The sequence below is a fragment of the Catharus ustulatus genome, chromosome Z (assembly GCF_009819885.2).
Source record: "Catharus ustulatus isolate bCatUst1 chromosome Z, bCatUst1.pri.v2, whole genome shotgun sequence".
NCBI classification, from domain to species: domain Eukaryota; kingdom Metazoa; phylum Chordata; class Aves; order Passeriformes; family Turdidae; genus Catharus; species Catharus ustulatus.
Window position 1 is genome coordinate 3,342,559 of NC_046262.2, and position 13,566 is coordinate 3,356,124.

The window sequence follows — 13,566 nt, forward strand, 5'->3', positions numbered from 1 at the left end:
AGCCAAGGCCTTTCCTGCTTTTTGCACTGCCAGGCTGGGGAGGGAAGGAGGGTGATTGGGAGACTGGGAGGAGACACAGCCAGGACAGGTGACCCCAAGTGACCAAAGGGATGTTCCACACCATGTGACATCATGCTCATGTACAAAGTAGGGGGGAAGAAGGAGTTAGGGGGAATGTTTGGAGTGATGGTGTTTGTCTTCCCAAGTCACTGTTACTTGTGATGGGTTCTGGCTCTCTGGAGGTGCTGAACACCTGCCTGCCCACGGCAAGCAGTGAACTAATTCCCTTTTTTGCTCTGCTTGTGTGCAAGGCTTTTATTTTCCTTATTAAACTGCCTTGAGTTTTCCATCCTTTACTCTTCCAATTCTCTCTCTGATCCTGTTGTGACTATGAGGGGCGTGTTGGTGTTTCAGCAATGGCACTTTCTTTGTGGACAGCACCAAGGCTGCCACCCACTTTCTGCAGTTTTGCCCGTTTTTCCCAAGGAAAAGGTGGTGCAGACCTCTGTCAGGAGTTGGTGTCACCTCCCAGCTCCTGTTTAGACACCTTTGTGGCCCTGCATGAAGCAGCTAAAAGGCACCATGTGGATGTGGGCTCACAGCCTCGATGTTTCACAGTGGTTTCCTGACTCAGGAAGCAATAATGCCAGGAGGATGGCAGATTCCTTCATGCCAGCAGAATCTAATGCTTTATGATCCTGTGATCTAGTGCAAAAAGGCAAGGAGGAGTGGGAAGCCCAGCAGGCACCTGATTGAAGAGGCTGGGGGAGATGAGAGGAGATGGTGTCCTGCTGAGTGCTTCTCCCACCTCCATAACCTCCTTATTTTCAAAGAGCTTCCACAGGCCTGTGGTAGATATTGTTCTCCACACCCAGTGCACCATCATCCCCACTACACTGAGAGTTGGGATTTTCACATTGCCAGCCCTTCTTCTTCCTGACACTGAAATGAGCAGCTTGTTTGGCTTCAGGAGGAAAAAATATGTGTGCAACTCAGGCACCCCTGTGCTAACAGTCTAGAGGATGATGTTGCATAGCCCATAAGCAGCATGGGCTGCCCAGGCACATAATCACGCTCAGACAGACCCAGAGGCATTCCACATCCACGTGTCTGCCCCTTTTCCTTCCAAAAGTGACCACAGTGCCTGGGTCAAGCTTTGGCACAACTGCTATTGATGTACAGAGTCAGCAGTGAAAGAGCAATTTTTTATATTTGATTTTCAAGGAGGTTGCAGATTCCCCATGGCCATTAAAATGAAAAGGAGGCTAATTCAAAGCTAGAGCAAAGTTTAAGGAGTAATTCTACACAGGCAGGTAAAATAAAGTAAGAGTTGTTCTTTTCTCTATTTGGCCCTGTAAAATAAGAAATACTGTCAGGGCTGTGCATTTTTTTGAAACCTGCATTATTTCTTTTTTCCTTGGAAGGGTTGAAATAGATTTAAGCACCACTGTTATTATCTCTAAAATGACAGAGACATTTTCATGTGAGTTTCCCTTCACAGTCTGATATCCATATTCACCATGTGCATTCCTTTGATTCGGGGACTGCAGCTCCCCTGTGGTCCAAGAACTCAAGGTTCATTTTGTGTTGCTCTTTCTGCCAAAATGGGATTATTAGAGACAGAAAAAAAATCACAAGGTCACCCACAGCCTTGATAGAAACAGAGGGTAGGAGAATATTAGGAAGAAACTATTAACTCTAATATCCAGCTGCATTTGGCAAACCTGAGTATATTTGGATTGCCTATACCAGCATTTCACTTGCCTGCTTCCAAATGATTGCCCTGGCCTCAGTGATTAACCACCTGAATACACCCAAGAAGGATATTCACAGAAAAGATCTCATGATGAAAAGGCTATTCCTGGCCTGCTTTCCATCACATCATAATCTGTCCACTAATATGGCTTGAGATCTCAGCTGATCAAAAGGTCATAAGATGCTACTGCTAAGTATCACTCTGTTCAGCCAAAGGCATTTTTACTCCATTCAACAGGCAGAGGAATGCAATAGCAAAGCCTTCAAATCTGTTTGTATAATAGATGAAGTCTTCTCTTTATAGCATTATTCATCCTTCAGGGAATGACACCTGATAAATAAATCTCTAGTGCCCAGTGAATTTAAATAAAACAAAGGCAGATCATATCCCTGTGCTCTGTAAATATAAAAGTGCACATAACATAAGAGTTCTCAATCTTCCACCATCTCCTTTTCTAAAAAAGCTATGAAGTGCTGACCATCCTCAGATTCTGCTAAAGTCTAGAGAGCCCAAATCTCTGAGTAAATTACAAAAAGCATGGCAGTAACAGAGGAAGGACTTACAGACACATAACTCATTTAGTCTAATGAAATGGTAAAACTTGCACCTTTCTGTCTTCTCACTAGTAAAAACCAGGAAGGTAAGAAAGGGGGGTTATCATCAATAGCAATAATGGAGTGAAAATGGGGAGAAACCTAATAAATGGGTCAATGTGTTTCCCAGGGAATAACACTAGGGGGGACAATTTCCAAGCATCCTGGGATTAATAAAATACTGAACCACATCCTACTCAACACCACGACTTGGCCCAGCTGGTTGCTGTTGCACTGGTGGCAACTGGTCCATGTGATGCCAGTCAATGCCTCCAGCAGCCACTTCAGCTACTTCTCAGGCCATCCTGTTTCCAAGCCTCTCAACATGGGCAGGATGGCTGCCCAAAACAGCAGGGAGAGAGGGCACCACTGCCAAGAGCCACCTGCCACCTGAAGGCTGTGTCTAGCAGAGGTATCCCTGTGAGCAATGCCACTGGGAAAATGTTTTGTGTTTCCAGCACACCTGAAGTGTTGTCACAAACAAATTAAACCACTCAGCATTTCCCAGACTATCCGCCCACTCTTTGGCTTTCCAGAGCTCTAAACCAGGACCAACAGACAGTTTCTCTAACTGCAACTGGCAGTCATTTTGCTCCTCTCCATGCTTTCAAAGCTGAGAGCCATCAAAGATTAGGAGAAAAAATCATGACTATTTTTCCCTAAGAAGCAGAACTGGTAATAGGCTTCAGGAAAATCCTTCTAAATGCAAGTGATAAGCATAGACTGTGTGAAGGCTGACAGGTCTGATTATAATTATCACTGCGAGGGGACTAGCACTAACCTCCCTTCTGGAAGGCAATGACAATTCCTAGAAGGGAGCATGCAAGTGAATTATCATCAACAAAATCATTGCAAGTAGAGTTGTCTTTCACTGGAAAACTAAACAAAATCCATATATGGGGGTGGAAAAAAAAAAAAAAAAACCAAAACCCAAGCCCTACGAATTTATTAAAGTTTATCCTGATAGAAAATGATACTTAATCATTGAAGTTTTTCTGACTTCACAATGATGGAAGTAAAAGAATCAAGTGGGACACATGAAGTGTCAGATGGAATCATGCATGCAAGAGGTGTTTGGAAATAAAGGATATATTCAGAAAGTACACTTGAAGAACGTTTAAACATATACAAGGAGTCCCAGTGAGGATGTTGGTTCAGACTGAGATAAATATTCAGAACTAAGAAAAAACCCAAGCCATCCTGAATCAACCTTTCCCCTTCCTCACATCTTAGCATGAAGAAAGCCTAACAAAACCAATACAAATCTCTTCAAATTGCTTCTATCCACAGACATTCTTTCTTTGCATCTATACATTAACTGAAATACAATGGCATCAGATTTCAGCGGGGTTGTGAGGTAGGTAAGATAGGTAGTATTCCCTCAAAATCTTTCTGCTTTCGTTGATGATATTCAATTTTTCTTAATCTGCATGGGGTTTGTTTTGGTGGGTTTTTTTGTTTTTTGGGGTTTTTTTTGCCTTTTTTTTTCTTTTCATTTTGTCACTCCATTTCCATTGGAAACTTGGAAAGAGAGAAACTTGGGCAATCTGGACCAAAAAGCAGAAGTACCCTAGCTTTTTTCTTCCTGAAACAGGGACATTTAATAGGGGCTATAACTGCATAGGACATGAAGAAAAGAGCCTCAGAGTCAAAAGCACTTCTAAGAGTTTCATTCTCATTATATCTCAATGGAGTGCAGCAAATAAATTGTGCAAGGAGACATATGGAAGCTCACTACGCAAATGGCCTATTTAAGGCTCTTACTTCCTAATTAGGTCCTGGTGTCAGGAGGTTGGTAACAATTATTCACACATAGATCATTTGGATACAATACAAACTGTTCTAAAACTCAAACCATCATAATGGCATGCATTAAAAGAAACCCAAATTAACGTTTTAGACTCATTTGCTTAGTGCTTGGACTATAAATTTCTGTCATACACATACCTAAATTTTGTGTACAACATTGCAAAATTGTGTTTGGAAAGGGAAAAGGAGGAAACAAATCATCACAGCCACATCCCCTTGTTCTTACCTTGTTCACAGATTTCATCACTGGACTCTGCACAGGGAACCCACACTCTCTTCCCAAATTCTTCATCTGACTCTGTGATGTTTCCCAGAGCAAAGAGAAAAAAAAAAAAAAAAAAGAAAACCTTGATTGTAGGGAGGACTGTGTAGAAAATGGCCACAAACATCCCAAGTTTTGCTCTGCCCTTTCAATTTCCTTGCACGTTCCTGTATGACCACTATCACCACTTGCCAGCTGGGTCTCTGTGAGCTCCCAGCGCTCACCCTCAGGTCCCTCCATGTTCTGTAAGGCCCCCCAAGCTTCCCCTTACCCCACACAGATGTGTAAAGTTCCCCTCTCAAGTGTCCCCTGTAAGCATGCTGGCATGACAGAGCCACCACAGCTCTCCCCAGAAGCCGTGGGGTGCACAATGAGCCATGATCTCAGGGAATGATGCTGGGCATTCCTCTGACAACCTGTGCTGGAAAAGCTCGGGAAGAGAGCAGGAAGATGTCGCAAGAAGACAACCTGCCTGGTTTGTACAAGAGTTAAAGTAGGGAGCTGAAGCCAAGGATTACCACATTGCAAAACCATTTAAAACAGAGTAAGTGCTCGTGATTCAACAACGTGACAGCAGCAAACCTGCTCTGCACTGTGCTTTGGTATGAAAATGAGGTCTTCCTCCCCTTCCACCTCCTCTCCTCTTTGTCCACCTCTCCAGCCCCTCACACGAAGGTGAAATATTTCACATTTTCACCTGTGGTGATGCAGATCAGAGTATCTGCTTTGCTTTTCTTTGCTTTTCACTGATTTTGCCAAAGGCATCCTTTTAAGCATCAGTCTGCACAAAGATAATAGGTGACACAATTCTCTATAACTGGAATCAGCAACAAATCAGCCATCTGCCACTCCAGGGGTCTGAGATTAACCCAGCTACTGGACCGTGACTGCAAAGCATTTGCACATTTAGATTACAGAAATGTGAGGTTACAGGTCCAAAAAATAAGACTGGGATTGGGAAAAGTGTGGGGAGAAGGAGTGGAAGACAGCCCATGGGAGAGCCCTTTAGATTAACCCTTCCAGACACAAGTCACCTCATAACAACTCCAAGTAGAAATTATTTCTCATTAGAAAGTGCTAAAAGGATGAAGGATTTGAAGGAAAGCAACTTGAGACTCATTAGACATCATGCTTCTGGAGAGTACATCCAAAGACACTTGTTTTAGACAGAGAGAAATAAAGACAAAAAGCCTACAGCTGCCTTGACAAAACCTTCCCTCCTTGGGAAGCAGGAGCAAGCTGCCCAGATGGCTGACTTGACCACTTGAAAAGAACAAGAGTATTTTTTTTTGCCCCAAGGTGGGCAAGATGCATTCCACAAGCTCCCCTATGGTCAAGATTTCAAGAAATGAAAGAGGTCTGCCTACTGAAATAACAAGATTTGTGAGGATCTCTTTGTTTGTTCCCTTCTTGAATAACAAACACTATTTTGCTGCTGTGCACATATGGATGCTGTCACTCCACATATTAATACCTGCCCATGTCTTTGAGATCCCCTCTATAAATCTGTTGGAAATTGTTATTTGATAACTGAAGTGTTTGAAAACTGAAGAAGTTTAAATCAGTAGTAAACACAAGCTGGCTCCAGATCTGCAAAGGTCTGTACAGTGTGTGGTGGGTCAGGACAAGAACCAGGGTCTCCTCTGGTTATGTTAATAAGTTTCAACTTCCACTTTCTCTTTCAGGTTAGAATTCCACAGACCCTTGAGATTCCCATCCTCAGAGATCTCAGATTAAAAAGAGGAGGTTCTGCCCAGAGGAACAGGTGTAGCTGCAGCCAAAAGTGTCACCAAGAACATCTGGAAAATTCTGGAACATCTCACCTACAAGGAAAGACTGAAGCATTGTAATTGCTCTGTCTGGAGGAGAGGGGATTCCAGGAAAATCTTGAGCATTTGCCCATACCCAAAAAGGCTCCAGGAGAACTGGAGAGGAACTTGGGACAAGGACATGAAATGACAGGACAACGGGGAATGGCTTCCCACTGCCAGATGGCAGGGATAGATGCTGGGAAGGAATTCTTGGCTGTAGAGTGGAGAAGCTCTGGCACAGGTTGCCCAGAGAAGCTGTGGCTGCCCCATCCCTTGCAGTGTCCAAAGCTGGATGGGTCTTGGAGCAACCTGGTGCAGTGGGAGGTGTCCCTGCCCATGGCAGGGCGTGGAATTGCATCAGCTTTAAGGTTTCAATTCCAACTCAAACCATGCAAGGATTCTATGAAATTCAGGCAGGATCTGGATGGTGTGTGCCCTGGGTGGGGATGCTATTTCAAACAGCTCAACTTACAACATCCAAAGAGACAACTGAAAACCAAACAGCATGCACATGTGTTACAGTAAACCTATGTGTTTTATGCATGTCCTTTATTCAGAGAAAAAAGGTAGGATCAGGTGGGAGGTACAAGAATACACTCCAGGTTCTTTCGCCAACCCTCTTGCTGATATTTCCAAGGTGAAGAAATCAAGTTTTCCTGGGCCAAGCACTGCACACCCTGCAGTCACAAAAAAGGAAAAGAGCAAGAAGAAACGGCAGCACCTTCTCTGCACAAGCCCAAGCTGAACTGCAGCAAATACAGGGTACAAAGCACAGCTGAGAGGTGAGGAAGAGCAAAGGGTCAGCAGCTTTACCCATCCTGCTCCACACAAAATCTGCTGGCATCCACTTAGAAATGAGTGCCACTCCCAACAGTGTTAATTTGGGACAGAGCATTTGATCCTCCACAGAGGAAGAACTATTGATCTGTGAGGAGCTGTGAGAAGAAGAGGATGAGGGGAGCATGGTAGACAACACCTTAAAGTCTGCCTGAACTCCCCCCTATTTATCACAGTATTTCCCAAAGCCTTTCCTGGGCAGGGGCATGTGCTCCCAAACCAGGTCTACACGTCTGAGACCAAAGGTGAGGTTTGAAGTGGTCTGAATGTGTACTAGGGCATGGTTTTCAGGTGAGAAAGAGGTCACGGGGATCATCCCATGCCTGAGACTACAAAATGGGGCAAGCTAACAACCCAATAATCCACAAGCTTCTGAGATGCAGCAAGCTAATGAGGCTCTGCCCGTGCCTTACAAAGGTCTCCTTGAACTTGACCTGCTGACTATGTGAGAGCTGAAACTGCTGCTCTGGCAGGATCTAGACCTGTTTTCAAAACCAGAGACTGGGGTTTTCCCGCTCTCCTGTCTTTAGTTTCTGTAATGACAACCCAAAACTTTACAAATTCCTGGATGATCCGAAAAGGGGAGGGGGAAATATCTTTGCACTTAACTTTAACTACTGAATAATTACAAGGCAATAATTTTTAAGATGTCAAAACACAGTTTAAAAAAAAAAAAAAAAAAAAAAAAAGTTGTTTGGTTTGGTTTGATTTGGTTTTCCTTTTTCCTTGCCTGTGGATGGAATGACAGGGGATCAGCACAGGACAAAACCTTCCCTTTCAGACAGAAATCACCACAAAATTCCAGCCCTTGCAAAATGATGCAGTTTCAGCCCTGCATGTTTGTTTGTTTGTTTTATCCAGACAGGTTTTTGCAGGAAGGGGCTTTTGCAACCCAAACAGCGCTGCTGCATCAGCCAGGAGCTGAGCTGAGCCCTGGAGCCGCTTGGAAGTTGCCTCATCTCCCAGCAAATGAGGAACGGAGGGAAACACCGACGCAGACGACGCTGCACCTTGCAGCAGAGACTCCTGTGTCCTACAAGTAACCTTGCATCACGACACAGAGCCGCAGCAGCAGCCGAGTGCAGCGAGGAGGAGGAGGACGGCGACTAGGAGGGGAAGGGCAACAGGAAAACAGTCAGAAAACTCTCTGAGAGCCTGCTATTCCTCCTTAGGAAAAAAATAAATATATTTTTAAAAATTAATAATAATTTAAAAAAAAATCTCCGTGATACAGGGATGGAAGGAGGGGATGAGCCACTTTACACTCCCAAGTCCCCAGCAGTGATCCCCTCCGTTTCCCAGATTTCCCTGGCGGGTGGGGGGAAGCTGGAGGAGAAAAGGGTGACATTGAAAAGGCGAAGGGAAAGCAGGGAGGAGGGAGGACACTCCTGAGCCCGGCCAGTGGCCCCACGGTCTCAGCCATTCTCATTCCTGACACGTTTCCCTGCTCTCCAGCACAGCCCAGCTTCGAAATATTAGCGTGGCGCAGAGTGCCATTTTCGAGTCGCTGCAGCTCCTTCTTGGCACCGGTTCAGCTTTTTGTCTTGCCTTCTCCTCCGAGCGCCCAGCGGAGGGAGGAGGAAAGAAAGGAGGAGAATAAAGCCCCGTTGGTTCTCTGCCGGGGCTGTCAGACTCCCCGCAGCATCCCCAGCCCTGCCTCGGCTCCCCGCGCCCTCCCAGCTCCCACCCAAGCCACCCGGCAAACATAAATCTCCTTCCACCTCCACGGCAGCCAGCTCGCAGCCTCCTTCCCCCCTCTCCGCCGCCACCCCTTTTCATCGCCGCTCTCCTTTGTACTCCTCTAAATTTTTCCAGCCAAGCGTTACAACCTTCCGCCCTCCCTTTCTCCTCCATCCCCAGCCCTCCCACCTCCTCCTCTCGCACGGGCAGGAAGGATCGTGCCATGGTTGCCGATGCCCTGGCATCTCCCCGGAATGGGGAGCCCCCGCACCCCCAAGGCAGGTCCGGGGCACACGGAGCTGCCTGGGCTCTGTGCTCACAGGTGTGTGCACACGCTCGTGTGACAGGGCAGGACGCGCTCTGCATCCCGTGCCACTGCTGCAAACACAAGCCTGAGTTTGGCAGCCGAGTCCCTCCTCCTGCTTGTGGGGCCGGGAGGAAAGCAGAGGCAGAATAACAAGGGAGGGACACTGTATTTTTTTAAGCAGCCCAAACATGGCACTGAGCGCTTCCACCAACAACTTCTCAGCCTGCTGTGCTGGCAACCAGCTGCTGGTTCCAGCCTGGCACCGGCTTTGATTTGTTTTTCTCTCCTCTTAAACGCCCTCCACCCAAATATTCTTTTTTTTTTTTTTCCCCTCTTAGATATTTTTGTTTTGTTTTGTTTTTTCCCTATTTCCCTCTTAGCTTTTCCATAGACACAAGACTTGTCCATATGCTTGCCACCTTCCCTCTGCTGACAGAAGCTGTGTCAGGGGAGGTATAGGCTGGATATTCGGAGAAGGTTTTCTTCCCCAGAGGGTGGTCAGGCCCTAGAACACGACACTCAAGGCACCAAGGCTGCCAGAGCATTTGGACAGCGCTCTCAAGTACGTGGTGGGATTCTTGGAGTTGGATTCTATAATCCTTGTGAGTGCCTACCAATTCTGAATATTCTGATTCCATGATTCTGGGGGACCTCCCTCCCACTCCCACCCCCAAACCCAAAGCAGTACGTGTGGAAGGGGCACCAAATGAAGTGATACATGATGTAATACTCAATGGACCAAGAATGGGAAAAAAAGAAAAAAACAAACCCTCATATATACACACAAGGAGAATATTCTCTTCTCTGAGGAAGAGGAGGAGAGAGTGAGAGATGCTCTAAAAGCAGGCAGTGCAACCCTTGGGCATGCCAGGATGTGCTAAACCCAGCCCCCTCCTCAAAGGAGGGAGGAGTAAATTTTTGTTGGAAAGTAGAGAAAGACTGAAGCAAAATGCATGTTCTCCATGGAGAGGACCCGAGAGAGCCAACTTCCAGCCACTGATGTGACTCCTATTAAACCAGAGTTTCAGACACTGACATATGCATGACAGAGATAAAGTGCTATCAAATACACCTTGTCTGGTGCCTGGAGGAAAGAGATTTGGAGGAAAAAAATATAATAATGCTGATTCTGGGGATGGCTTGGGAAGGACATGGAGGGAGGAGAGATGCAATGAGGGTTTTACCATGGAGTGTATTAATGTGAAAACCTGGCTGGAGACCCAGGGCAGGGGACAGCCCCATAAGCAGCCACTGGTGTCCCTGGAGCTTTTCATGAAACTGCCTGGATGTCTTTGTCCTCTGAGAAACATCAGGGCTCCTTAGAAAACACAGGACTTAGGGGATGCTGAAACAGATGGGCACTCCCTCCCTGTGGCAAATCCCTCAGGAGACCCAGCAGAAGTGCCAAAAATAGGCTGTTTCTTGCTGAACATGTTCAGGCCACCTCAGGGAATAGCAAAACAACCAGCTTGGTAGGGGGGTCACAGAGGCAGAGGGGGAGGCAGGCAGGCAGGCAGACAGCATGCTCGGGGTGGTACAGACAAAACAGCAGTGTCCTGAGCAGCTGCCTAGTATGTATCTTGGCAAAATCTCTCCTGGCTGTGGATGAAGCAGAAATCGTGGGCTGGATTTGTAAACCCATCAGCTGGGTCTGACTTTTGCCTCCCCAGCCTGCAGGGACAGCACAGGAGGGGAGCAGAGGGCTGGGTGACACCTCTCTAGCTGCCAGGAGCCACATGGAGGAGCTGGTCCTCTGGCCACTGCCAGCTGCTGAGTGGGGAGCAGCTGATGGGCAGGTGCTGAGGTGCACTTAAAGCAAGCAGAGCATCCTGCCATGACTGTGCTCACTAAGGGATGTGTGAGTTTGAGGATTTAAACCCAGCCTGTTCCCTTAGGAGCACCTCCACCCCTGGGATGCATACTCTGTCCCTGTTGGAGTTTCTCCAGGCCACCACAACACAGCTGGATCTGGTTAGGTTGGGTGGAGTATTATCCAGGTAGGCCCACTTCTGAGCTGTGGTTTTACTGTCCCAAGCTCATTGCATAAGGATATCATCCTGTACTGGCCATATTTCCTCCCAATGTCTACTTCCAAAGCCAGCCAGTGACAATCTCAATGCTTTCTCCAATACAGTTTATATGTCTATTTTCTCTGTTTGCTGTCCTTGAGGCTTGGGGCAGATTTCTGCCCTTCCCTCCAGCCCTTAGTAATAAGTGCTGTTATTTGGCAAGGCAGAAGAGGTCCCTTACATGTGTCCATGGCAAAGAAGGCCTTGGCAGCTCAGCTGGAGTCATCTGCAGAGAAACACCCCTGCCTGCAGGTATCATTGAAGTGACTCCCAGAGAGAGGCACTTTCAGATCCTTTGAGTCAAAAGGTGCCATAAATAAAAGATATTACAGGCTAGCAAGTTCTCAGTTGCAAACTGGAGTGGGAAGGAATATTTTAGCATCCTTTTTTCTGAGCACATTAAGTCTTGGCAGACGTGATCATTCAGGTCTTCACAGCTGAAAACCGTGTGCAGCATGTTGAGTCCACACGCTCCATTTCCAATTCCAGCAGCTCTAAAATCCACGCTGCCCCGATGCAGTATCACCCCCTGAGTGCAGAGAACACCCAAATATTGCATCACTTTGGGGGTCATGACACTGAACATGCACTCCTGGGTCATCTTTCCTAGGATTTGTTGCTATAAGCTCACAATAGAGGGTGCCTAAAGATTTTTATCAGCTGGCTTCTGATGCTTCCCTTTCCAGGGTGAGCAAGCACTTTGTATCAATCTGGCTTGCTTTAGTGCAGTGACCCAGCGCTGTGCTCTGCTGCTGAAAGTTCAGGTCCCAGCTGTGGGGCTAAACTCTTGCTGACATTGTGCTGATTTCTCTGTCTCTGTCACCCATGCTGCCAGGGGAGGGGGAGGACATGCTGGATTTTTCCAGGCAGGGGAAAAAAAAAAAAAAAAAGAAAAAAATTGTGCAAAACACAGAGAAGATGTGGCAAAGGAGAAGGGGGAGGAAAACAATCCTGGTGTGTGCAGTGAGGCTGAGGAGAGGAAATCCTCTGGGCAGCACAGGACACTTTGATCACGTTCTTTTTCTTCACGGAGGATGAAATCTTGGCCAAGAGGCAATTAAATTGTTACAGGCAAAGAAAAGCTTTTAGGATGCCTTGAAGAATTTTTGTGTGTGAGCAACCGCACAGAGAGATGCAGAGGAGGAAATCAGTATTAGTGACGGGTGAACTACAAAAGTTTGGGTGGTTTGTTTTGGATAAAGATCCCCACATGCAGACGCTTATCTAAAGCCCTCAGTCCTCAGAGCAGGGCTAGAAGTCTCTTCAGAACACACTCTTCTTGCATGACTTCCAGTATCTCTGAAAGCCTTTGTCCGTGCCAAAAATACAGCAAAACCAGCTTGCTTTCTTCTTCTTTTATGCACTGTTTTGGCTCATCTGCCTCTGGTTCCAAGAAAAATATCTCATCAAAAAGTTTTTAATTTGAAGGCTGAACTGTGCCACTTTAATTTCAAGCCACCCTTTTTCTGATGACTGCACAGGTACAAGGGAAATAAAGAAAAAAGTTTCTGTGATTATATGGAAAACTTTCAGAGAAGGATCCCTAAAAATCAGCAGAAAAAGAAGCTAGTTTCCCTAAATAAAGACTACAAACCTTGATTTCTCCCACCTTAAGCAGACTACTCATCTGTAAACTGGCTATTCTACCATTGAAAAGCAGAAGAGATTACAGCATTCCCAGTTCAAATGAGCCTATTAGTCTAGGGTGGTCATTAGTCATGAAATATTATTGAATCAATAAACCAAACAAAAAGAACTTTGAAGAGACTCTTATTTTCCCACTCAATCTGCTGTAGCCCTGATTTAACACAGTGAAAGAAAACAACCTGAACATGATCAGGTGCCCTCCAGTTTTCAGAAATCCAGGTGTGACTGAGGTAAATTAACCTGGTGCTGTTGGAATGAAGGCTGAATGGTGCTGTTTTGATGAAGTCCTCAGAACACACAGGGCTGCTGCAGGGCTGGGTTTGACCTCTGGCTGGATTTACACCAGGGTATCCGAGCTTATGCTGCTCAGTGTGTAGGGCAGGTTGAAATCAGGCTAGTGTGCTTCTAAGGATGTTTCCAGGTATCCTGTTCTCCTGAGCCATTCACCTCATGAAGGTTTAAAGCAAGCAGATTCACTTCACAATGCAGTGAAGGTGTTGCTGTTAGAGACCGGATGATGCTCTTTCCCAATTATTTCTTGTTGTCTTTTTCTCTGCCTTCCCTATTATTTATTAAATACTCAAGCAATGAACTTCAGCTCACCCAAGTGGCTTGGAGAGCAAGACTCATGTTTCCAGCTGGTCCAAAGAAGGATAACTTAATCCAGATCAACAGGAGCAATGGACAAAATCAGAGGAAAAGCTGTGACCAAAATTTTAAACCACAGAGGCTTCCAAAACAAGGACACAGCATTCTAGACAACACAGTAAAAAGAGGCCAAGTGTGTTCTCACTG

General features: G+C 46.1%; 1 protein-coding gene across 3 annotated transcripts in view; it reads right to left on the minus strand.

Moving 5' to 3' along the window:
• Nucleotides 1-13,566, minus strand: part of SETBP1 (SET binding protein 1) — a 268,383-nt gene that overhangs the window by 142,392 nt on the left and 112,425 nt on the right. For all 3 annotated transcript variants that reach the window (XM_033085651.2, XM_033085649.2, XM_033085650.2), the window contains one exon: nt 4,385-4,456. In XM_033085651.2, coding sequence (XP_032941542.1) covers nt 4,385-4,456 — 72 coding nt within the window. The remainder of the gene's footprint in view (nt 1-4,384; nt 4,457-13,566) is intronic.